General features: G+C 43.8%; 1 protein-coding gene across 3 annotated transcripts in view; it reads right to left on the reverse strand.

Moving 5' to 3' along the window:
- The window catches only part of GMPR (guanosine monophosphate reductase), a 40,577-nt gene extending 15,917 nt beyond the window's left edge, over positions 1-24,660 (reverse strand). The window contains exons 1-8 of one of the 3 annotated variants that reach the window (XM_057367456.1): positions 24,210-24,274; positions 20,865-20,933; positions 20,151-20,270; positions 19,452-19,535; positions 17,700-17,873; positions 9,792-9,873; positions 8,913-9,019; positions 3,342-3,384 (exon numbers count right to left, since the gene is read on the reverse strand). In XM_057367456.1, the coding sequence (XP_057223439.1) occupies positions 3,342-3,384; positions 8,913-9,019; positions 9,792-9,873; positions 17,700-17,873; positions 19,452-19,535; positions 20,151-20,195 (535 nt within the window). In that variant the 5' untranslated portion in view covers positions 20,196-20,270; positions 20,865-20,933; positions 24,210-24,274. The other 2 variants (XM_057367455.1, XM_057367457.1) reach the window with 2 other exon arrangements.
- Between the last annotated feature and the right edge of the window lie 386 nt (positions 24,661-25,046).

Consider the following 25,046-nt stretch of genomic DNA (forward strand, 5'->3'; position numbering starts at 1 on the left):
ACAGAATGGCAGTGCTGATACCAGCCCAAGCTTGCAGCACTCACRCAGTTCTGCTGGATCTGGATAGAGTCCCTCAGATGTCTTTTGTATGCCAGATTACACAAGTCACTGATAACCAGATTTGCTCTGCACAAATTCAGCTGGAGTCCACCTGGATTTGTAGGCTGGGCAGCCCTCCAGGCAGAGGCAGTGTAAGTTTGCCTGGACCAGAGCTTGCCCTGGAATCAACATTCACTTGTGCTCCAGCTGAGCCTGTGAGCCTTTGCACCAGTAGATACACACAAAGGTATTGAAAACAGGAGAAAAAGATGGTGCGATCTGCTATAATTTGGAACTAGTGTATGTCCCCAATTGACTTTTCCATACCATTTTTCCTTCCTTTTCCTTCCCTGCTCCTGCATCTCTTCTCACCACTGTTGTAAGGACCAGCAGTTACGTGTTAAGGATGCTGGCATATGATTTAAAAGGCACATTCTTTCATGGCTGTGTCACAAAAATACATGTGACCTCAGGCAATTGAACTGTGCTTTGACTTCTCACCATTAAAAACGGAGACAATAGTGCCTCGCTGGAGCATTCTGAGAAATGTATTCAGGTTATCAGCCTCTCTAAAGCGTTCAGTTAGATGAACCATCTGAGAGCCCAGCATGAAGTTCTTTCATGCTTTCTCTCATTCCTGCATCAAAACAGCCCTTTTCTTCCCCATCAACCTACATCTTTTTCATTATCATCTCTAATACCCAGATGGCAGTCACATCTTCAGTTACCAAATCCATRCCAAGTTCCCATCTAGCAGCTCCAGAATTCCAGCAGTCTCTCCCAATGTTTCTCCCAGTATTGTTGWCCCGCACCTTCAGTGCTTGCCTGCTCCTTGCATTTTAAAATACGCTTCTACCTTGTTTCCCCTCTGTCAAAATGCCCACTCTCCCTGAGTCCTGACACCAGTCAATGGTGTCATCTTAAAGCGTCTCAACATCTGCTCTGGGGTTCTTCACAGTTTTCCACTTGCATTCAATCTGYTCTACTCCTCCTGTTTCCATGAACTTGCCTTCTCCAGTCACACCTTTAGCCATTTGTCAGTGCTAGTCTTCACACKCCCAAGATTCAAATGGATGCTTTGTCACTGCTTTATAGTGAATCATCCTGTTCTACAATGATTTTACAATGATCCACCAGAAAAAGCATAATTACTTTAACCAAATGTCTTCTCCAGGTCTCTTGCCAATGCTTTGTCCAGGCCTTCCTCCCTAGATGAAACTGTCCATCTGTGTGTTTCATCACTGGTCTTTGCTATCCAATATATTCATGTAACTCAAGCACAGAGGTCTGTGCTAGACAATTCACTGTCAGGGCTTTGGCTTGTACATGTTATGCATGGTGGTCACCTTCTACAAGGCTGAGACAGTCAACAACTTCAGAGCATTCAATAAACACTGATAGTAATAATGCTACCTCAAAGCTTATTTTGCCACATACATTTGACAAATGCACACCTGAGTCCAGCTAGTCAGATATTCATGGTGAATCTACCTCAATTGTACATAATGAGATACAGTAAGTTTATTGCCTGAGGGTCATCTCCATAATTTCCAGTTCTGTAGCTGTRACACAGTACTGATCTGTCAGGGCTACTACGAAGAGTACAACTAGTGCCTGTAAAATGCCAGCTTTCTGATGCTCCTCTGTTGAAGGGATAATTCCACAGTAGCCTTCAGACATGTACCACTGTGAATCCCAGTACCTCTTGAAGAATAGCAAAGCCAGAAGCTGCCTCTTCACAGGTTTCAAGCACGTTTAGGTTCAATCATCCCAAAGAGAATATACAGATCTTTCAGACTTGTAATAAACACCACAACAAAAAACATTTGAAACACTGTGAAGATGCTTCCTGTTGTTTTAACTTCTGGAAATGCTCTGGTTGAACAAAGACCTTTTCCACAGGCCAAGTTTCTGTGGAGACAGCTGTGAGTCTCAGTTCACAAGCTCCCAAGGATCACATGACCAGTAAGAACTTGGTAAGTGGTGGAGCCAGAAAAAGGCAGAACAAAGCAGCACATCAGATGAGGGCTGAGGAAAGGCTGGGCACTTTTAATAAAATMTTGTCTAAGGGAGTGGACACTGCTCTTCAGCTATGTTAGAATCACCCAACTGGAAGTATCTATTCCCTGCATAGCATCAACCACTGGTTAACACAAGGATTATGTGAAATCCTCTGACCAAGCACATTCCTTGCTGGTAGGAATCACTCCACAGCTGTGCTTAGAACTCTCTAAGTCTTCCTTGTCATCTGACCTGCCTCAAAACAGGAGCTGTCTGCAAACTTAGAAGACCGATTTTGGTTTCAGCCTTTCCAAGAGGCCTAGAGTTTTTCTTGGCAAGCCTGTAATCTGAGTTTAGCCCTGCCTCTACTTTCCATACTTGTAAAAGCTCCTGTAAAGCAAACATTCTGTATCATAATGTGCTATCTCTTGTTTTCATACCACCCTGAAAACCCAATGAGAGACTGCTGTCCCACTGTATTCCAAGCATTATCCTACTTGACACCTCCAAAGAGTCTGGCATTTTAGAAGGTGGGAGAGTGCCTTTAAATGTCTTGTCATCTYGGGATGCATTTAGTGCCTGCTTCCCATATGCTGCTATAACAAGTTATGGCTAAGTGACAATCAAGAGTTTGACCCCCCCCATACCAACATAATTTTCATGCCCAGCAGATAACACTCAACAGATTAAATCCTCTATTCTATTACCAAGAGCTGGTGCAATTCACTGAATTTACTGGCTACAGCAAGTAATTTTGCTTTTACATGAAAGCAACATCTGTTAATTATTAACTTTGATGTTTTAGATATCTGCCTAGCTCTAGGAAATACAGTATAAATAGAATCTCATCTCTTCAAGTGGACAGCTGATCCCAAGAACATCTCTAGAGATCTAGCCTGCCTTTTTGTTTTGTTCTTSCATCCAACATGCATTCCACCAGCCCTTCTTCCACTCCAGGTTCAAGTCAGTCAGATCTAGCAATGTTACAGGCATCTCTGAAGCCTACTCAGAAGAAACACTTTTCAGTTTTCTTTGTATTACACTCCCAGGGGCTGTATCTCATACACCTGGCAGATAATTTCTAAATAGCACATTGACCACTCTATGTTTCGCACTGCAGAATTTGGACTGTTCCAAAGAGCAAATTCATACCTGGTGCATTAAATTCCCTGGAGTCACCCACAGGGATGAACGTAACCTATTGCTAATTGATTACACATTCAGGGTCAAACTTATTCCTGCATCCCTGCTGCCAGGGACGCTGGAGACACGTGGGGGGTGTCACAACACACTGTCCTTACCAAACGCTTTGGCGACATCTCCTGGGCAGTTGCATCCTCCGTCCTGCACAAAGGAAAGACAACAGTGAGTGGCAGTGAAGTCACTCAGGGACCCAGTGAGCACTGGAGCTCTGCGACCTGCAGCACTGTGGCCCCTGCTCAGGAATAGCATGTTAGGAGAGCTGATAGTGCACTTGCCACATATCATCTTGGCTGCATTTTCAGGGAATCCATATGATCTTCTCCACTGCCGTCCTCCTTTAGGCTCACCTACTCTGCCATATAGTCTACTGATCATTCCACTGGTAACTGCAGCAACGCAAATTCCTGACGGCAAGTTCCCAAATCCCAGAAACCAAAACCTCCTCTGATGATCTGAATTGTCCCTTGCCACTTTAATGGAAGGCCGAGGGATGCAAAGCCTCTACCTTAAACCACCAAAGATATTTAAAATAACTTCCTCAGCAGTTTATAACACATTAAAAGGTCACAGTGGGAGGGGTGAGGGAATATACCGTTAGATATGTTCAATTTTAATCTAATCACCTCTAAGAAACCTGGTTAATGTAATCTTTGGTAAGTGAAAATGAACCTCTTATCCTCGGCATGGTAGGGAAACAATAGCACTCTGAATCTGTAGATTTTTGACCTATCCATTTTAGTTTCAGCGTAAAGCGTGGCTGATGAAGAGGTTTCAGTTGAGGGGAGGGAAGTTGTGCATGTGTGATAGAGCTGTAAGAAAGGAATGGCATACAGCAGGGCTTATCATGTGCTGTGGTTCTTCAGGATTTGTAAAGGTCTGAGCACCAGATGAAAGATCYCTTTCACTACACAGTCATTGTATCAGGAGAGCTCCCCATTCCTTTGATCATCTGCATCCACTGCAGACTGCCAACAGTTTTCCTGCTTTAGAAGCTACTCCTCAGACCAGCCGGTTACCTCACGTTGTTTCACCTCCCTGTTGGCAGAAATGCATGGCTGTGCATGACCTCCGGCCAAGCACAGCYAGACACCCCCACCATCAGCCACATTAGAACTGGTTTTGATGGGCAGCTGGCAGCAGGGCTGCAGGTTAGAAACTCTGTGTGCCCAGGAAAGGATTCAGACACAAACTGAGCAGGTGGATCCAAAAGTGAGTGGYTTTTCAAAGGGCACCCCACTGCAAACAGTGCCTGGTAGAACTTAAAAGGCTTTTAGTCCATTAGCTGATAACCTGTCGCACATTATGCCTTTTGTTGAGCTTAGACACCCTTGCTGTCAGCTCCAGAAACAAGGGCTGGCTGACAGCTGAATCTCTCCTGTTAAGGGCTATGCTTGTGCAATTCTTTCCCTCTAACAAGTCTGTCATAGCCTGGAGGAAGGTGTGTGTGTGCATGTGTCAGGGGAGGAAGAGCCAGGATAGAAAGCAGGGTCTAATGATCTTCAAAGAACAGTTTTAGGACTCTTAMTGTCTGAGAGACACTGGCTATGAATGCTGTCTAGTAGGTGGGTTGCAGTCAGTTGTTGTTGGGTGGCTCAGTGTCTGACTTTGACAACTAACCCAGTAGTAGCAGTGATGAAGGTTTTATGCTTTCAGAAGTATCATTAGGATGGGGGCCTTACTGTGTAACCATTAATCATTGGCTTTAAAATATATCACTTTGAATGTTACCAAATTACAAAATGCTGAGCATCTTAAGAAACTTGCCAAAAGCTCATGAGTTACCAATTAAGATAAGAGGAACCGACRAAGATGATTCACAGCACTCTTTTATCTGTAAATGTCTCCAGTTATTTCAGAGAAGCAGGTAAATTTAGTGATTCACAGAAAGGGAAACAAAAAGGGAACATCCTAAGCAGTTATGACAGAAGATGCTATATAACAAAGCTATATACATTAATGCACTTCATTCCATGTGAAAAATCAGGCACTCTGTTTACGAAGTAAGAATGTTCTGCTGCTGCATTGCCTTGGAAGCTTCCCCTTGAAATTCAGCTTGCCACAGCAGGACCCTGGGTCTGGGTTCAAAATGACTTACAGATGGCTGGGCTTCAGTTATGGAGCTTGCTGAAGGCTCAGCCTCAGAACTCTGGGGAAATTGAACTGTACAAATCCACTTCTGAATTCAGGAGAACTAGCATAATTCCAAAGTAAGCCCACTGGAAAGGATTATGACCATGGAACCCACAACGGGCATGACTCTGAGCCAAGTGGGTGCYAGGAAGAAGGAGGGGGGAATGCAGATTTCCAGTCAACAGAATTACTTTAACATGGCTGAAGTAATGTTATTGTCCCCAGTCTTGTTCTTCAGATAAATAAGCCATTTTACAGCAACAAAATTTAGCCCAAGTTAAATATGGCATGGAAAACCAGTATGCACTGGTTGAATATTTAGTATTACATGCAATTTGTAATGMGTTTATAACTATGATTTATGTTTCAAGCAACCTTCATAAATAAGCTGCCTAATCAGTGCTTTCTACCATATCAGCAAACAGATATCTATTTATTATGCAGAAGATATATAAAGTATGTGCCATATACAGCAGAAAAACAATACATATGGTGCTTTCTTCTGCAGTACATACACCAGGTCTATTTCTGTGTGGAAAGTGTTTTGTGTAGAAGAAAAGACAGTATGACAGTAGCTGGGTCAAGAACCTCTTAGTCATTCTTTTCACTGAATGCTGGTGACCCGTCACTCAGACAGGGTGAAGGGGACACAGGGATATCTGTCAAATGATAGCCACATGAGAGAGGACACATGCAAGGCTGCTTTCCATTCCCCACATTGCTGGCTTACTAGAATACATGACTGCCTTTYTATCCAGCAGAGGAGTTCTCTGACCTACAAGAAACAGAAACTTTATCTCCTGCAGGGCCCCTCCACTGTAACTGACTGCAGCATTTTCTCAAGCCCAGTGGATTAGCAAGAATGAAAATTGAGACTACTGGCTCCCAGACAAACAGCACAGGACAGAAACCATGCCTGTATCTTAGGGAGGGTTTCCTCTCTATTTTCAATGAGTCACGAAAGATACATCTCTGAAGTGAGGTTTGAGTCCTACAGATAATTTAGCATGAGGAAAGTAACTGGAGCAATTTTACCTCCTACTTTTCTGTGTAAGTGACTAAAGAGGCACCAGGTGTTCACTTGGACCATGTTTGCCTGAAAATTGTCACCTTCTTTGTCAATGTATCAGCTCCAAAAACCATACATGGTATGGTTTATACCATTATGGTTATACATGGTAACTTCTATAGCAGGAATGTTAAAAATCCCAGTTTGTGTTCCCATCCTAGCACAGATCCTGAAGATCTTGGTTCAGATGTGCTGTGCTCCCTGCAGTGCTCAGCACCACCACTTCCTCATTCTGAGAGTAAGACTTCTTTTCCTTCATATGGGAATTGTACCAAGATAACAAGAATGAGGAGAAATTTGATGAAGGTACTGGACAAGACAGAAGTGGAACACGAAAGTGCTCCAAGGGACTAACCGATATCACACCATTAGCTRTAATCTACATTAAGCTAGCTGGTAGGATTCGAATCTTTTCACCTCCCTCCTGCTAYTTCTGTATCAACYAAACAAAAAACTGCCAGACACATTTCTCCTGACGAATAGATAGATAGCTGTGGTAACACTCTGCTTGTAGTGATTTCTTTTGGCTGAGGCAGGGTGGGCCCCTTCCTCAAACCCCAGGAAGACAGCAGCGAGACATTCTGACAGATGCCATGTATACTTGTTGCCACTAGACCCAATTCTATACCTAGGAYTCCTACCATATGGTGTTGTTCTGTCACGAGGCTACCTCTCCTCCATTACATTCTTACCAGAGCTCTGGCAACAACCATACAGTCCAGCCTTTTCTYTCCCTAATAAATACACCAATACCCATATGAATGCTCCAGAATTCAGGCATAACGTCCTTACCCTTGCTTTACTCCCCTCAGATTGGGTGACAGTGTTGAGCTGAAGTGACGTTAGAGACCCCAGCTGCAGMTAAAGATACTTCACTTGGCCCAGATGTAGTAGCAGACAGGCATCAAACTGCCTTCCTATTATTCCCCCATAATGTCCAGGGGGATGATATGTGTGGGATCTCTGAAACCTGAGCAGGTCAAGGACAAAGCAGTAAAGGAAATACAATACAGAACCATCTAATTTTTCAACAGTCTAATTATAAACTCCGTTTTCTTGTAAAATCGGGATAACAGCATTCTTCTGAGGGCTGCTAGCAGAAAATTATTATTGCCAAACTAGGATGTGTCTCTGAGCACCACTGCCAGGATGACACCTGTACTTATCCAGCCTTCATAGTAACGAGTGAGACTTTCATGCTCTATTGCACACATATTCTACTGTCTGATATAGACAGAAACATTTGCAATACTGCCCAAGTCAGAAAAACCACAGACTGCTTTTCTTTTTTTCTGCAAAATTCATATGGAGGAGTCATGGAGAGGAGGGAATGCATATTCATTAACAATAAAGAGCAAGAGTGATCTGACTGCAATATGTGTTCCTGCTCCATTATCCTCCAAGATATAGTCAAACCTTTTGCCCATCCCCAGTCAGTTTGTTCTCCTCTCACCTCCCTCTTCAACAGCGCAACACGTCCCCTTCCTCACATGGATACTAATAACAACCTGGTCGAAAAAAACAGGGCCTTCCAGTGACTGCACTTGGCAGTAGATCTAAAATCCAGTGTGTGATCTTTCCTATGGCTGCAGAGGGAGGCTGCTGGCTGTGAGGGTACCTGTGAGCACAGAACAGGTGAGCCCTTGTGCTCTCCCCATGAGCAGCTGCCTCACAGACAGCCTGCAGAGGCTGTGGAAACCGGACACAGGACCTTTGGGTGCTGCAGACAGCACTCTAGCTCAGTGTGGGGCCATGCTTACCAATTTACTTTCTCTGTGTGAGGTSAATCTGCACTTGCTGGTAGAGTTTGCCATTAGCTGGTAGAGTAATTGCCATTAGCAGCAATACAGACAGATGCTCTTTTTTCCTCCACAGGCTTGTTATTTCCCCAGAGCTTAGTGAGAGCTTGGTAAGTGGCCCACTTGCCAGCTCTGTGCTCAAGAGAGGCACCTCAAACACTCCTGACTCTGTGCAAAGAGCTCTGTGAGGATGCCATCTGAATCCATCCAACTAAAGCATGAATGGGCTCGCATCATTTTACCTTGTACTCACCTCTACTGCCTGCCTACTCCTCAGTCACACACCCTGAGGAAAGCCATGTTTACATTCCACTCCTTTTTCAGAAGTCTTTCATAGCAATTACTGTTTGCGCAATAGTGAAAACACTATCAAGCCTCCTATTCTGTTCACATTCTTTGCACAGCTTATTCCATTCAGGGAGCARGAAACAGATTTCCAAAGGCATGAATAGGAATGAGGTGCCCATGTCTTTTTAATTTTAGAGGGAGCTGACTTCTTTACGTCTGGATCTCCACTGACTCCTGTGACTCTCAGGTTCCAGGAGGCAATAAAAGAGTCAACTGGAGATGACAGAGAGACAGGCTTTAACATGCAGGGTACTAGACTGCTTGAKTCTCCTATTCCCTGAAGATTTGCACAGTGGGAATCAGAGTGGATGATAGTTACTTACAGAGATGATATGTCCTTTCAAGCCATGTGCTGAGTCTGCACACTCAATAACAGCACTTAGCTGTGGATAGCCCACCCCTGTCTTAATCCGAGTGGTACACACAGAACCTAGACAAGAGAATGAGAGGAGCAAACATAGCCCATTAGAATGATATAGAAAAAATGTGTTTCTATCAGCATTATTTTTCTCTCAAGAAGTCTCTGTTGCCAATGCTGACTTCTCACAAATAAAAGGAAYACATAGGAACTTGAGTTTTGAAATGCTTTCCCAGCACCTCATGGGAGCTGTGGCTGAGGAGCCTAATGTCCCCCCTTTCTTCTCCAGGGCAAATCCCAGTTTAGATCTCGTCAGTAATGCTTCTCAGTCAGGGAATTACTGCATCACAAGAAAACAGATCTGACTGAGGTGCCTGAAGTGAAGGGACAAAAGGACAGAATCACAACCTTTGAGACTCAGCAGCAGCGATTATTACCAGAATATTTCTTCTGATAAATATTTCTATCTATTTTCTACATGTTTTAAGAAACAATTATCTAGTAAAATCTGTGGTTTGGTTTTTTTTTTTTTTTTTGGTAATGATTCTCCCATCTTTTGTTTAATACTGAAGGCAAAAATATTTGGTTGAATGAAATTTTTGGGAATATGAAAAAAAAACAGCATACAGCATTTAAGAAGAGAGACAATCATCTGACAGCTGTATAGCATAACATAATGGGAAATACGTTAATTATATCTACTAATTGAACTATATTATTTATACACGTACATTGTGCATGCATGTTTGTATAGACAAAAGGAAGGAAAAYAGCATGATACACTGGCTCTGTCTGGACAATGTCCTCCACCAATGGTACTGAAAGCCACTCTTATTTGACTTACCTGGTCCAATACCCACTTTAATAATATCTGCTCCAGAAAGAATAAGTTCTTCTACCATCTCTCCTGTCACCACATTGCCTGCCTAGACAGAAAGAACAGTATTATATGTACAGGACATTTCAAGATTACTGAAGTAAAGACTAAAGACAATAATATAAAGTTTTATCCAGAACTTTTACAASTTGAACTATACAGAGTATGGAAGAACACAATTCCCCATGCTGTTCACTGTAGATGCCACAGAAATTAAACCAGTCATACAGGTAAATTCTCAAGTCAAATGAATTTAACAATTAATCCAGTAAACCCTGATCCTTAGCATCCCATCASGATATCTGCTTTGTCACTCTATTCTCCCAGTCCTCATCCAGAGGCTTTCAACCACATCATCCCTAACCATAAGGGCTATTCTTCTCTCTTTTATATGATTAATTCCTCCAACTCTCCTGCCCTGCCTATCTCTCCTGAACAGCCTACAGACCTCCATGCCATGTGSCAAACTCAATTTGTAAGAAGATGTTCAGATCTTGTTTAACACTCAAAAATATGTTTTCCTTTAGGATTCAGTATTTTGCCCACTGAAAGAGTAAGTAAGGCACTATTACTCTAATTTTGGCCAAAATTGGTATGTACATACAGACTATATAAATCTTAGTATTCCTACCATATACATACATTTGATTGCAGTAATACCAGTGGTTAAAAACAGGCTTTGGATCCCTCTGCATGACCCTTGCAGAGATACAGAAAGCAWGCTGTTTAGGGTGACATCTTCTTTAAAAGAGGTTCTGAATAGGTTTGTGTTCTTTACCATATTTTTCTTTGCACTTCAATAGCTCTTTTCCTCCTTTTGACTACATTGTCATCTTTGTTGAAAGTGAAGGCAGCTCTCTTAGCCTTTGTCTTGCTTCTTCTCAAAATCTTCCTTGGCTCTGTACACCCCTAATCAATTGCTTAGTCTTTGTCTGCCTTCATCCCAGACTTCCCTGAAGTCACACTAGACAGATCTTTCTTGAACGGAGGAATGAGAACTGTCCACAGTGGTACAGAGTTCTCACCAGGGCTTTGCACAATGCTTGCCTTTTCTATGGAAGTATCTCGCCTGACACATAAGAATGCATTTGTCTGTGTCACACTGATGGCTCACCGTCATCTTGTGATCTACTCATGCCTCCATTTACCTCCTTCAATGTTTCCAAACTGTAGGAGTATGGGGGCCTATAGTAATACACCATGAGRTAGAGATCTTTCTGGTCCATGGATATTGTGAATGCAGAAAATGTGTGTGTGATTAAAATGCTGATCATTATTCTTTCTTTAATAAAAGAAACTATGAAACAACTTTCTAGTACACACTTGGTTTGCAAAACTGGTGCAGTAAGTGCAGAAAGCTGCCAGTCTCTGTCTATTCAGCTAAAGAAACATTTCGATGCAAGCTCAGTGTGACAAGACAGGCCCCTGMATGTGTCCAAATACAGATCTGATGGATCAGCAGTCAGAGTGAGGCTAGAAATTAACTCCCTTGCTAGGAGTRTMYTCTGTCCAGATGACTTTCAGGGAAAAGACATCTTCGAAGAGCAAAGGATTTCAAATGACRTTTTAATCCTATTCAAAAAAATTTATGACCTAAAACCTATGCTTTGAGTTGCATTCGGAAACAAAGTGTTAGCCGGTACATTTTCAGACCAATGTTTCCATTCTGCAAAGGGCTGCGGAAGGCAAATGAATGCTGACATAGCACATACTGAACTGACTCACTACAGTTGTACTAATTGCATTCCTGTACTCTARGGGAATATTGTACAGGAATGCAATCCTGTAAATTGCACCCCACAATTTACGAAGAATGTTTGAATGTGCCAGAGGAAGGTAGCAAAGCTGGTGATGGGACTGAAAGGCAGGTACTTTGGTGAGTGGCTGAGGCACTGCATCTAGCTTGGCATTGCTCACTACAGCTTCTTGAGGAGGGGTAGCSGAGAGGGAAGTGTTGAGTTCTGCCTGGCATCCAGTGATGGGACGTATATGAATGGTTCAAAGCTGTGTCACTCAGGGGAGSTTCAGACCTGACATGAGAAATCAGTTCATAAGCAAGAGGGTGGACAAATCCTGGAAGAGGCTTCCTAGAGAAGTGGCCAATGCCCCATGCCTCTCAGTATTTAGCTTCCCAGGTATTCCCTCACACCCTTCTTATAAGCTCACTTTCTGTCAGTGGGAACCTCCCCAGCCTACCAAGACCTTTGGTAGGTGATGAGAAAGGTCCTGCTTTAACACTTGCTAGTTCCTTCTGCACTCTGGGACATTTTCAAACCAAGTTTGGTTTGTATTTCAGCTCTGTGGCTTGTCTCATATCTACAGAATGCTCTTAACTAGAAAAACTGCACAAAATAAACCTCCAGTTCCCCACATCACCTGTTTTGCGCTTTGTACCAAGATGGGCTATTAATTTACGGAGATCTGAATTTAGATCTAGAGATGTTCAGAAAACCTCTTACATAATGATACTGCAGGACTTATTAAGTGTTTGTACCAGTACTGATACAGGCAAGGAACAGGAGGCAAATTCTAAAATCCTTACTTAATATTTTCTTAATGYTTATTGAAATGCAACTCCTGCTGAAGTCAACAGAAAGGTACCCAGGGAATACTGGGCAAGGCCTATTCTCCACTTACTAATTTCTGACTCCTATTTTACCATTTATTTATTTTTACTAAATTTTACTTCTCCTTTTTTACTAGCTTGAAAAAGCTGAAAAGCCACCACCTGAAGCACTTATAAAAACAGTGATTCTAGAAGGCAGAAATTTGTGGTCTGTGATAAAGGACCACTTAACTTTGCCCAAAAGAGCATGATATTGATTAAAAAGAAAATGAAATAGAACAGTCAGGAAATAAAGAATATGTAATAGGTACRGCATTTCAGCTAAGTGCTGCTTCCTTTCTGCTCAGTTGTAATTTGTTACACTAAGTGCTGTACATTCCAAGGTGTGGTGATGGAGAGTGTGACAATTAGGACACGAAGGAAGCAGTTTACCCCTGGAAAGGAGATGACCACTTGTGCTGAATGACACATACCACATTACAACTTGCTGCAATACTRGAATACACGCCCAAGATTCATAAACAGGAACCAGAGGTATTCAAGTCAGTGATTCCATGAGATTTGGGATCAAATATGTATTTAACTTAAACAGCAGTGTCTTCTTATTAGCACAGCACAGAGGGTTGTCAAACTGTCTCTTCAGAAATGCTAACCAGATATTTACTGTTAAGTTACTGCTAGAAAATGTTGGAACTGCATATGTTGATTCAAAATGCTCATCCTAGCAGGGAAAAGCACTTATATCCCCAGCACACATTTTTTTCCTGGAATGCATGTACACACATCAGTGATTTCTGTCTTTCTGAATCTGCAGATCCTCAAAAAATTTTCAAGGAAGACGTGGAGCTCAACATAGCACGCTTCAACCTGCTAGTGACAGGCTTGCTTCTCTTAGTTACCCTTTGCAGACCTCAGAGAGCACAAAAAAAAACACTGCAAGAGAGACACAGCTATCTGTATGTGAAGATTCCTCAGTATTACAGCTGAAGAACCGAGAAAGCTGTTTTCTCACATCCAGCTGAACTCTGCTTTCACAATGCTTGCCTTACCACTGATGCCAGTATGACAGCTGAATGGAGGCAAAAGGGCTTTCAAACTCCCCACTGGTATGGTAAAGCCAGAACACTTCGACTAAAAAAAAGAGTAACTGAAAAGGTCARTATAAAAAGACTGAGACTACAGAGATAAAGCCCTCTTAAAATTAATTTAAAAGACTAGAAAGCAATTGGAACTTGTACAATGAAGTTACTACAGACAACACATTTTGTAGTGCGCTTATACAAGTAGTCAGGGAACACAGCAATTGGTGCAAGTGTTGTAGTAGTGAAAACCATGTTCATCATGGTGATGAGTCCATTTCCTGATGCATTTCTAATCTGCTGCAGAACTGGCTATCTTGAAAGAGATACAGCTCAGCAATTACCTTACTGCTAATCTAACTTTGCTACCCTGCCAGTAAAACAACAGCACCTGCAACAACTGAAATTCAGGTAAACTACTATGATTTCAGTCGGGTCCGTTATTAGGGACTAGAAATAATTACCCTGTCTGTGTGCCTAGTCCTACACATTCAGGGCAACATTGAGATTACCATCACTCAGTATGAGGTTTCAAGTGAGTGCCACCCTGGGTCACTCCAGCACTATCCAGAATGACCAAATGGTGGGTCAGTCCTGAGGAAAATCCTGGCCTCAAGAAAGTCAGAGGGAGTTTCCCTACTGACTTTAATGAGATCAAGATTTTACCTAACAGGATTATAAAGACTACAGCTTCTCTGACAGAGATACAAAATTAGTGAACACATTGGGGCAGTGCCTCTGAATTTCAGTCAGGCATTTGATACTGTGCCTCATGAAAGCCTGCTATAAATATCAACTCATACTGCCTAAGACAGAAACACTGCTGCACTGACTGAAAGCTGCTGGCAAATGGCAATGGATCGAGCTGGGGAGAAGTGTCTATGACAACAGTTCTCAAACTTTCTTCTTGTATTCTAGAGGAAAGCACAGTCTGTGCCTCCACATTATCAGGAAGACAGCCAAAGGACATTTCCCACCCACCTAAGGAAGAGCTGCTTAACCATGAGATGGAGGGAGATGCCCTTTGCAAGGCTGAGCTATACCCAGCAGGCTGTTTGCACTTGCACTCAGTGCTGTGTCTGACCTGAGACAGGCTTGGCAGCATCACTGTCTCCTATCCTGGGATCCTGCCTGGCCTCTGCTCTGAGACCTCAGCCCTGGCGGACATTGCCATGACTGCATTTACACTGGTGTGTAATGTTCCAGGGATGAACTGGGAGCAGCCTGCATGGCTTTCTCTGACTGAATCCTGTCTCCAACTACTGCCTGGGAAAATTCAGCTACTGAGTCCAAGCAGGAGCAAGTTTCTGGCTCTTGCTGTTTCCCTCTGCTTCTGCTTTGCAGTTCTTCTTGTCTCCTTCTCTGGCCCACATCTTGTGGGTGCTACTGTATCTCCAAGTGCGCTCCTGCCTCAGTCTTCTGCTTCCTGCCACACTCCCTGTTCCCCTCAGAGTTGCTCCTGTATAATGAACAGAGGAATACCATGAAAAGAAAAATTCAGGATAAAAACTTGGCAAACTTTGCTGGCAAAGATAATTTAGCCTGTAAACAAACTTTCAGTGTGATGGAATAAAGGTTTTCTTTAGACTTGAGTAATAAAGTATAACTGATGCACATGACACTGTGCAACAGCGAAACACCCCAAGGGTTGATCCTCCTCAGGATCTTCCTGATCCTGGGAGGCACCTGAGAGACAGTCAGAAGACTTAAATACTCCTTATTCCCCCATTTCCAATCGGATGACTGATTTAAGACAAGCCACATTGTATCTTTGTGCCTATTTGTCTTCCCTACCTTTCATGCTCCATGGAGAAACTGATATTCCTTGTAGGTTAATACAAAATGCAGAAGTGAAAAAACCTTGTGCCAGAGCCAGGCAGAAGTAAATAATGTGAGTATAAAAGCAAGTATTAAAAAAGACGATAACATGCATTTGAAAGGTTATTGCTCAAGAGACATCCTCCATCTGCATGGGAGTATTGGCCACAGAGAGTACTATGTCAACCACAGTTGCTCTGTACATCCCCTCAACCTCTGAGCTGAACCCATTATGTGGCCCCTGGGGAACACACATTCCCTGAGATCCAGGGTTGGGTTACTGTTATGTATTGCACTGCAGCTGACTGTGGAATGAATAGTCATGCTGCGGAAAGCAAACAAGACAGCCTGCAAGGTCCTGGAGATCACATTCAGCTATGAGAAAGCTGCTTTTTTTTTGTACCTCCCATTTAACTGCTAACCCTTTTGTCTGAAAGCCACAACAGCAGAGCACATACTGCAGGCACACTACAGACAAATCAAAGCAGTCAGAACAGGTAACCAGCAGGACATCTTCCAGATCACCATTAAAAGGAGCCTAGACCAGCTCCTGCATTTCAGCCAGGAACAGCTTCAAAAGGTCATTTTGGCACAGACTGTGAACTCATTTGGAAGCAGGGTAGAGGTGGGTGTCTCTAGTTGAATCAGAGACCTTCAGGGACTGAAAAGACTGGAGGATTTGGAAAACTGCAGGTTTTTGAACATTCCAAGTTAATTAGCATGCTTTTAGGAATGAAAATTATTGCTGTGCAGAGATGAAAAACATAAGCCATATTAATGCATGTTAAGAGAAAGAAGCTACAATCAGAGAAGGCAACTGAACAGTTTGGGGCTGTAAACACATTCAAGCAGGTGGTGCTGTCAGGACAATGAGACCTGATGTAAAAATAACCTTAGTCACAAAAGCACAGGACTAGAAAGGCAGCTGAGCAGACATCCAAGATGGATTGGACCAGCCTAAGAACCCTGGACAAAAATCTCAGCTTGATACCTGACTTCAACATTGACCTTCTCTGCCTTCTGGGCAGTTCATCTTGGTTGTGTTCCCTCCTCAGTCAACAAAGTCAGCAGTCTCTGGGGAGGTGGAGGAGGGCTTGACACAATTTTCTTTCCCCTCCTGATAGAAGATCTTTGGCTTTAACTATGTGATTTAAGTTCCCTCCCACAACTCTTCAAAGTCAAAGACACCAGAGTAATCATGTCACTAGGGACTTCAGATCCAAAGCAAAGAAATAGTTTCTTCCCTCACTGCAGTGAACACGAAGCAGAAGGTTCAAAAAGGACACATTTACCATTTCATGGTTCGAAAATTTCTCTCCAGAGCCATGGGAAGTCTGACCATATCAAAACGGTTCCAAYGTCTTCTGGTAGGATGCCTATTCATTAGCCTATGGTAACCAAGAATCCAACAAACATTCCAGACCCCTTCCATTTTCCATCATTCAGAATCAAGAACACTGCCTTCCTCTGGAAGTTGAGAAAGGAAAGCAACCTCTCCTGAGTTGCTTGAACACATCATTCTCTACCAAACCAAGGCAGAATGTGCATTTATGACCATTTTTACTTCACATTTACCTTACATGCACGAAGCTTTGTCCCTGGCATGGAAAGTAAGCAAGTGTTGCCTAAACGCATGATTTTCTGCTGCACTGGCTTGAAGAAAGGCTGGTAGCCTCATTATAGATCTGCTGCTTGTTTAAAGATTTCTGTTAATCTCATGGAAACAGTTCAGACACGTTTCTCCAAGAGCCCTGGGAAAGCAGCTGTAGCACCCTGCTGCAAGGAGCTCCATGTCCATGCAAACACACTAYTCTTAGTGCAAAAGGGAAGGAAGCATGGAATTCGCACTCCGATGGGACAGTAATGTCACAGAAAGCACATGAAAAGCACCAGAACTGACCATTTTGCTTCCTGACAATGTTGTTCACAACTGCACAACACCCCTCTCATTCTTACAATGAGCAAGGATCAGTCTGCATTGAGCTGTCTTCATGGTGATCTAAAACTCATTGGCCTCAACTGGCCAGAAATGCTGGCACATCCCCACAGCAAATCTCTGCTTGGAATCACCAAAATAAACCATACACTTAACCATTAGAAGTCTCATCTAGTGTTGGAAGCAGGACATGAGTAGGAAAAGAACTGGATCCACGCAGCCCTCCACACCAATTTGAATCAAAGAGCTCTATCAGAGTACACACTAAACATTCTCACAGAAATCATCAGCAATGGAAGACAGACAGTGCAAAATATTATTAAACATCCTTCCTTGCTTCCTTTCCTTTTCTAGCTTCTGATGCCTACCATTCAAACTCTGGGTCCTGTTCCTGGACAGAATTCACACAAACACACACACACACACACACACACACACACACACACACACATCCTCCACTTTTTCTACACACTTACCATAATGGTGTGATGGGGGAACAGGGCACGGACAGACTTCACAAACTCCACAAAATACTCTGAATAGCCATTTGCCACGTCCAGGCAGATGAATCTGATAGGTGGAATGGCCTCTAGAATACTTTTCAACCTGTTCAAATCATCTTGTCCGCTACCTGAGCTTGCTGCTACATGCTAAAAAGACAGAACAAAACAGAGTAGTAGGTTGCAAAAACTGAGATAAACACACACAGTTTGTATGTCTTTTTCTGCATAGTCTTGGCAAGACTTGTGCTGGTAACTAGTGAAAAATCACACTACGTAATATGAAATAAATACCTTCCTGGGAAAACCAGTGTGCTATTTCGGTCTTGTTTAAATGATACAAAATAGAGGGAAATTAGCATTTTAGCATTCATTCACAAGTGGATTGTCATAGGCAAATATAATCACCTGAGATCAATCAAGGTTCAACCATACTCATTTTAAGACAAACACAGATGAATTTCCAGGAAATTAGAGTGGCAAAATTTGGGGCATTGTCAAGTAAAATCTGAGTCTTTAAGTTCACCAGGCAGTCCTGTGATCTACAGAATAATATTGTTTGGAAGGGTCCTCTGGAGATTTTGTAGTCCAACCCCCTTTCTCAAACAGGGTCAGCTACTACTGAAAACAAGCATTCCTCCTTCCTTTGTCTTCCAATGAGTTATTTCCGAAAGAAAAATACTTTCCATAGCTGTTGGCCCACAAAACCTCTGCAGAAATCCAAGGTCACAGTGCAAGTCAGTATTTAATCACTAGGAGATCCAATTCCAATCATTATGTACCACAAATAAGTTATGTTTGAAAGTATTCAGACACAGGACATTCCTGGAACCACTTTCTATCTTATGGCGGCATACAAGTAATCCTCACTGAACTAAGTGCTAGGCTCACTTTCAGACAACCCTGTAATCAATAGCCTTTATAATATAATTCTAAAATGTGCCACAGGTAAAGATACAATACAGCTGTGTGGTATTGTCTTCTGTGTATATCAAAAGATTAAAAACTGCACTGAACTCTAAGGAGAACGGGAGACAGCCAGGCACATTCTTACAGTGCCTCTCCTGGTACAGGGGCCTGCCAGAAGAAAAGAAGAATCTGATTGTGAAAAAGTCAGAACTTAAGTAAATGTTTAAATGTACTACAAGTAATGGCTCAGGTGAGGACCCTGTGAACAAGTKGGGTACCACAGCCAGGAATAGCACAAAGCAAGCTCAAGTGCAAGGAGGTATGTGGTAGACATAAGCTCTGACAGCTTTCAGTGCTCATCCCTGCCTGGGCCMCTCCAGCCTGCAGACACCAGATCCACTTGCACACCTGATGGCAAAGACTCTGCCCAGCACAAGGGTGTGCAGAGCCAGCCTGTGATTGAATTATTTGAAATTATTCACACTTGTGCACTACCACAGCTCCCAAAAGCAGCAGAGGCACGGGACTTACACCTACTCCCAAGTACTTCCTCCTTCTTTGTTCAGGATACTTCTCTATTTCCATTCCAGGCATATATAAGCTTAGGGTTTTTGCATCTTAATAWAAGCACTTTCATAATGGACTCACATAGCTATTCTTTTAAATCAGAACAAGCCACTTCCCTTGATGAATTTAAGAATAGCAAATATCTTCATTCCCCAAAACCTCACTTGACAACAAGTATTCCCAAGAGACTCCACTGTATGTGAATTCAGAACAAAGCAATAAACCATAATAATTTACAGTACAAAAATGTACCTCAAGGCATTCTGGGTGATTGGCAGCAAACAGTTTCCATTCTTCCAGAGAATAATGCTTGTGAATTGCAGTGAACATTGCATGCTAGCAAAAAAACCCAAGAGAACTGATATTAATGTCCAAGCTAGTAATTTTTCCCTCAGGTGCAAAATAAAGCATCAGAAAATCCCCTTTTAAGCATAGGCGCAACCTGCTTGACAGAAACAGTAACAGTGAATAACAAACCAGGCAACTCTAAACAGCTCTTCAAAGGTAACTTGGCATACTTAGCCAACTTTCAGGACCAGCTTTATGATAYGGTTCATTAAGCTACTGTATTTTTGAATGTGACAGAGGCTCATTAACTTAGAAACTCCTGAAGCTTTATCCAATAACCTACACTTTCAAAACTTGTCAGCTAATATTTTTATTCTGGCCGGGAGCACAAACAAACCGCAAAAACTAAGCTCTGGAAGCTCCACCTGAAACTGAGCTACGTCCAAGATGGAAGCTTTCCACTATGGAAGTATCTCTACTGAAACTTATATCAGGAGCCCTGTTAGTGGTAACTGTTATAAAAGCACACCTGCTTTTTCTTATTCTGGAGTTTTTAAACTCATGTTCCCCTGTTCTCCAACAAACTTAACTAAAACTTAAAAAAGGTGCTCACTGTCACTCAGCAGCTTCCCAACTGTTGAGGAAATGAGGGTTGAGACTTACTTTTGCCATAACCACAGCCATTTCAAATGTCCCCACAGTGTCCATGTTTGCCACTATAATGGGAATTCCTGTGTATGTCTGCTTGGAGTTACGGAAGGTGAAGGTGCGTGTGAGGTCGACCTGCAATGAACAGACATGCATTCTTTTAAGGAACTGATTGTAATCTAACACAAGTTTTGCCACAGATTTCAGATACAGCACGTTTAGACACAGTATCTTGATTTTCCCTACATTTCCTGATCCTTTTGTTCCACTATTATATCACTTAATTTACTTTTCTTACAATTTCTGCCTTTCAAATAAGAAACAAAGTAAAAGAACGTTTTCTGCATGAAATAGAGCTCTTGCTTAAGAAAAAGAATCAAAATAAAATTTAGAAAAAACAAGAAGGAACAAGGCAGAGCAGCTTGGAAAGAGGACAAGGAGGACTCTTGCTATTGTATACAGAAGTAACCTCAGCTGTTTGTATGGCTGCCTGGRAAACTCAAGTCGAAATCCTAACTCCACAGAACTCAGAATCACAACACCCTCGGTCTCCAGGTATAGAGGACTTTGTCCCAGTCTTTAAGGTAAATGACAATATAACAAAGTACGTTCTTTTGGTCATGGTTACCAGCACTCTTGGCATACAACATGAACAATCGTACCTTGGCTTGCTAAACCAAGAAGCTGCTAGTTTCTAAGTTAATGTCTTAAAATTGTATCCGCCTTCACCTTCAAAGTAATTTCTTCTTCAGCACCTTCAAATGATCACGGTACCATCAGGCATTTTTTTCCTTACATCTGCAAGAGGTATTATCAAATTAGATCAGTTCCCACTGGCCTACCTAGGATCTTCCTACCTAGGAGACAAAAGCTCAAAAGGGAAAAAAATAAACAAATACACAACTGTAAGATATTAGTTTAGTCTCTAGYGAAAATGAAGGCTCTTTCAGTTTTCATTAATCCTCACTGCAACTTTAACCCAGTAACATTTGGAGACCTAACTAAACTGAAATCCATCACCAGAAAGAAAGCAATAGAAAAAATATAGGATTTTTTATTATTTATCCAAAACACATTTTGAGCACTGGCAAATTGCAGGCTAGATTCTGATTACTACAGTGAGGGTTTTATTACTTATTTGTGTAAGAGAAAGAACTTGGTSTCTCAGTGATAAATTGTGAATCAGGTTCTTATCTTGTATAAGTTCATAACTGAAGGGTCACTTTAGTGAACAAGCAAAGATCTATCTTAATGGAAACTGCCCCTTCTTCCCAATCATTATCAGAAGTCCAATTCTCCAGCTATCATGGATGACAAACCATTCTTACAGGAATTTTAGCTGCAGCTAAAAATTAGAAAACAATATGAAGATGGGTATGAAAATTTAATTTATTTTACCTCTTTTAATACAATGTTTAACAAGAACCAAGGGAGTGGGGGGAGGAGGGAAAGTGTATCCCACAACCAATTCCCACAGATACCAGCACCAGAACCACTGCCTTACCGTTTCACAAAGGAAAAACATCTCTTTCTCTTTCAAAGGAACTTCAAAAAGAAGAGTTATGAGAAGAGACATCAAAACACTGCCATAGGCACTCCCAAGACAAGGCAAGAACTTATCTTGTATTTTTTTAGTCCTTCACACCTTTAGCTTCTCTAATATCCCACAGCAATAAGATAAATTATATGTTGCATAAAAACTATGACCTTTGCCTGGTACATTCAATGTTTCTGGTTTMATGAGAAACAATCAACAACCACTGCACCATTTCACCCATTCTATTCCACTCCTCACTTAATGGACTAAATTTCAGCATATCATCCACAGCTGCTGCTCCTTCATACTGAATTATCTTGGTACATTCGGGTTTTTCCTCATATGGAAATCAGTCAACATTACTGATCATGCTTGCTGCCATTCTCTCCACCTATTTTAGCAAATTGTGCTGTTCTTGTGGACTTACTTACTTGCATTTACAAAACTTAAATTAATGATGACCAGACACTTGCCTGGTGAACTTGTAACGGACAGAGTGCATGAGTAAGCACAGCCAAGGCAAGAACTGGTGATTATGAGTACCAACACCCCACAGACAGATAATGCTACTCCCACTCCCGTCTTTGCTCTAACCAATTTTGACATTTGAATTCAGGCATCACATTTTCTTGTATCTTTCCAAAAGCAGAAAGCAACCATGGAATATGAACACAGTGCAATGAATCAGAAACAAGTACCAACATAGCAAACCTAGAAGAAGATCTGCAAACATCCCAAACTATCCCTCTAGGAAGCTGACTTAACTCTAGTCACTGCATAAAAACCTATCCTTGYGCAAAATGAGGCTTTCACACCAGAGAAGCAGATGCTTGCTGATATAAGCTTCAAAGCAGCAGCTTGCTGGGTAACAGGCACTGTAGTATGCTGCCTCTGTTCCCCTGCCAGAACTATTTATTTATATTCTTGTTTTGAAGCAGACTGGGGCTGTCCATTTCAGATCTGGCTCACACAGACTCTGTTTATCCCTGTTGCCACAGCCTCAGTGATGGTGTCCAATTTCTTAACCTTCATCGTTTTTCACTGACCCCATCATGACATGCAGTTTTTCTCATCTGCAATGTTTTAACAGTTCATTATAGCCACCCGTTACAACCCTGCCATATCAGCTCATGTTCCTCCTATCGKTTTCCCTTCCCAGCAGCCCTTCTTTCCACAGCCTGCACGCAGCTAAATATACAAAACACTGCACTTGCAGGAACCATGTGCCACTCACTCGGTGGAGCACAGCTCCACCTGTTTGCCAGGCCAGCACCGTGAATTTTAAGGAGGGACCCATAGGTCCCCATGCAAATACCTCGAAAATGCCCACAGGCTTCATATGCAGTAATTGCACAGGATGAAGAGCTATTTGGCCAGGACACTGTACATTGTAAATTAAAAATTACTTGCCAGAGATCAACCTCCTACTGTGAGTGTCTCTCTGACATCATATACCTCATGACGGCAAGGAAGTTTTGCTCAGCTGTTGCCCTCAAAATCCCCTTATCCTCGTAGTAAACACAGCCTCCCTGCTTYCCTTACCCTTTCTGCTTCACTCTCTCTCTCTTACAATTTCGTGTCCCCTGGAGAAAACCTTAATCTTCTTTTCATACCCCAACACAACGTAATGCCTTCTTTAGTCAAACTAAATCCTTTGTTAACCTTGGGGTTATATGGGGTAAACGAGAAGGCACCTTCGATCCGGAGGCAGCCATCTTTTCTTTGTGAAGGCAATTGATCCCCATGGGATTGATTTCCTGGGGTCTACCCCGATCCCTGATGAAAGAGGACTACAGCACTGTTCCGGCTGACAGTAGCCCTAGGCCAGTAGTGTCACAGAGCTCCAGGGGGACTCCAGGTCACACGGAGATTAAACCCAAGCGAGGGTGAAACGCACCATGGCCCCAGCTTTGATGTGATTTCCCTTAGTACCCCCCACGATGGGGTCCTAGCCCGCGGAACCCGCCGCACTGGGAAGCGCTCCCCAACGTCTCCGCGGGTTTTCACTGCAATTWTTTTTTTTAAAAGAGCACATCGGTACCAGCACCGCCCACAGCCCCCGAGGCTGAGGGCAATGCTGCCTATCGGATAGCATCACCGGCTTTTGCCGGCCCAAGCTGCGGGGCTGGTAAGCGGACGCCCCTGTCCTGCAGCGCTGCCGGATCACCGCCGCCTCCCCCTCCGAAACCGGAGGTCAGCCCCCGCTCAGCGCCGCAGAGGCACCTGTTAGCAGCAAGCAATCTCCCACTGCCCCCCCTTATATTTTAGCCTGCGGAGCGGGGGAGGCCAGCGCGGCACCGGCTTGCGGCGCCCGGCGCTCCCCGCTCCGSCGGGGCCRCGAGGGGACACGCCGCGGGATCCGSACCTCCGGCCCCATCCCCCGCTTCCGGGAGCAGCGGCATCCCCCCGCCACGCAAAGGGCGTCTCGATCGGGGCTAGACCGGGAAATGAAAATAAAGCAGGGAGRGAAGGGAGGTTAAGTTAAGCCTTGAGAAGGGGGGAAGGGGAGGAAGCATGCTGGGTTTGGATGCCCCCACCTCTGATCTGCTTTTGAGGCTGCTCCTTTTAGGTTTGACCAGGACATCTTTAAAGTCCAGTTTGAGGTCTGCGTCTACCCGGGGCATCTTGCTGGGGTGTCAGGCTGCGGGGGCTGGGGCTGTCCTGGCGGCAGAGGCGGCGGCAGTGGCGGCCCCGCTGCGCTGGCTGCACCGTGCCGCCTGCAGAGCCGAGCCGAGCCACGCCGGCCAAAGCCYGCGGGCCGTGCACCGAGCGTATTTATAGGGCGCGGGCACTCGGCCCCATCGCTTTATTAGGCGAGGGCTGTTTTTAGCCGAGCGGCTGGCCGGCCCCTGCTCCTTTCCCCGCCGCAGCCACCCCCGCCTCTCCGGCCGGCAGTGTGCGGTGAGGGCCACACGGGGATGCGTCGCCCGCCCGCAACCGCCCCGTGGGGGGCGAGGCGCCGGCGGCACGGCGGCGGCCTTAAGGGCAAAGCAAGGGCAGAGGAAATGGCGCCTCCATGTGACCGAGCGGGCACCACCGCCGGTACCGGGTGCGGGAGCCCGTCCGTTCTGGGCGGCCGCTGCGGGGCTGAACGGACATCTTGGCCTCCTCCACCTTCCACCGCCCGGGGTGGGGGCTGGCCGCGCTCCCAAACGCGGTTAGGGCTGCTGCAGCACGGCCCAAAATGCTGCGCCTCCAGCCGTATARAAAAAAGACATTACTTGATCTCCCCTGCGCTTTCGTGGGAATCTCGCTTCCCGGGGTGCTCTGCTCTGAGCCCAAACCCAGCCCCCTGCCTGCCCGGCCTGTGGTAGTGCTGAGGCAGAGGTCAGTTCCCCATCGCACTGCAGCACASCACAGAGCCGGAGTGTGGT

This window comes from Malurus melanocephalus, unplaced genomic scaffold, assembly GCF_030028575.1.
Source record: "Malurus melanocephalus ecotype Western Australia unplaced genomic scaffold, MMel_1.1 scaffold_79, whole genome shotgun sequence".
Taxonomy (NCBI): domain Eukaryota; kingdom Metazoa; phylum Chordata; class Aves; order Passeriformes; family Maluridae; genus Malurus; species Malurus melanocephalus.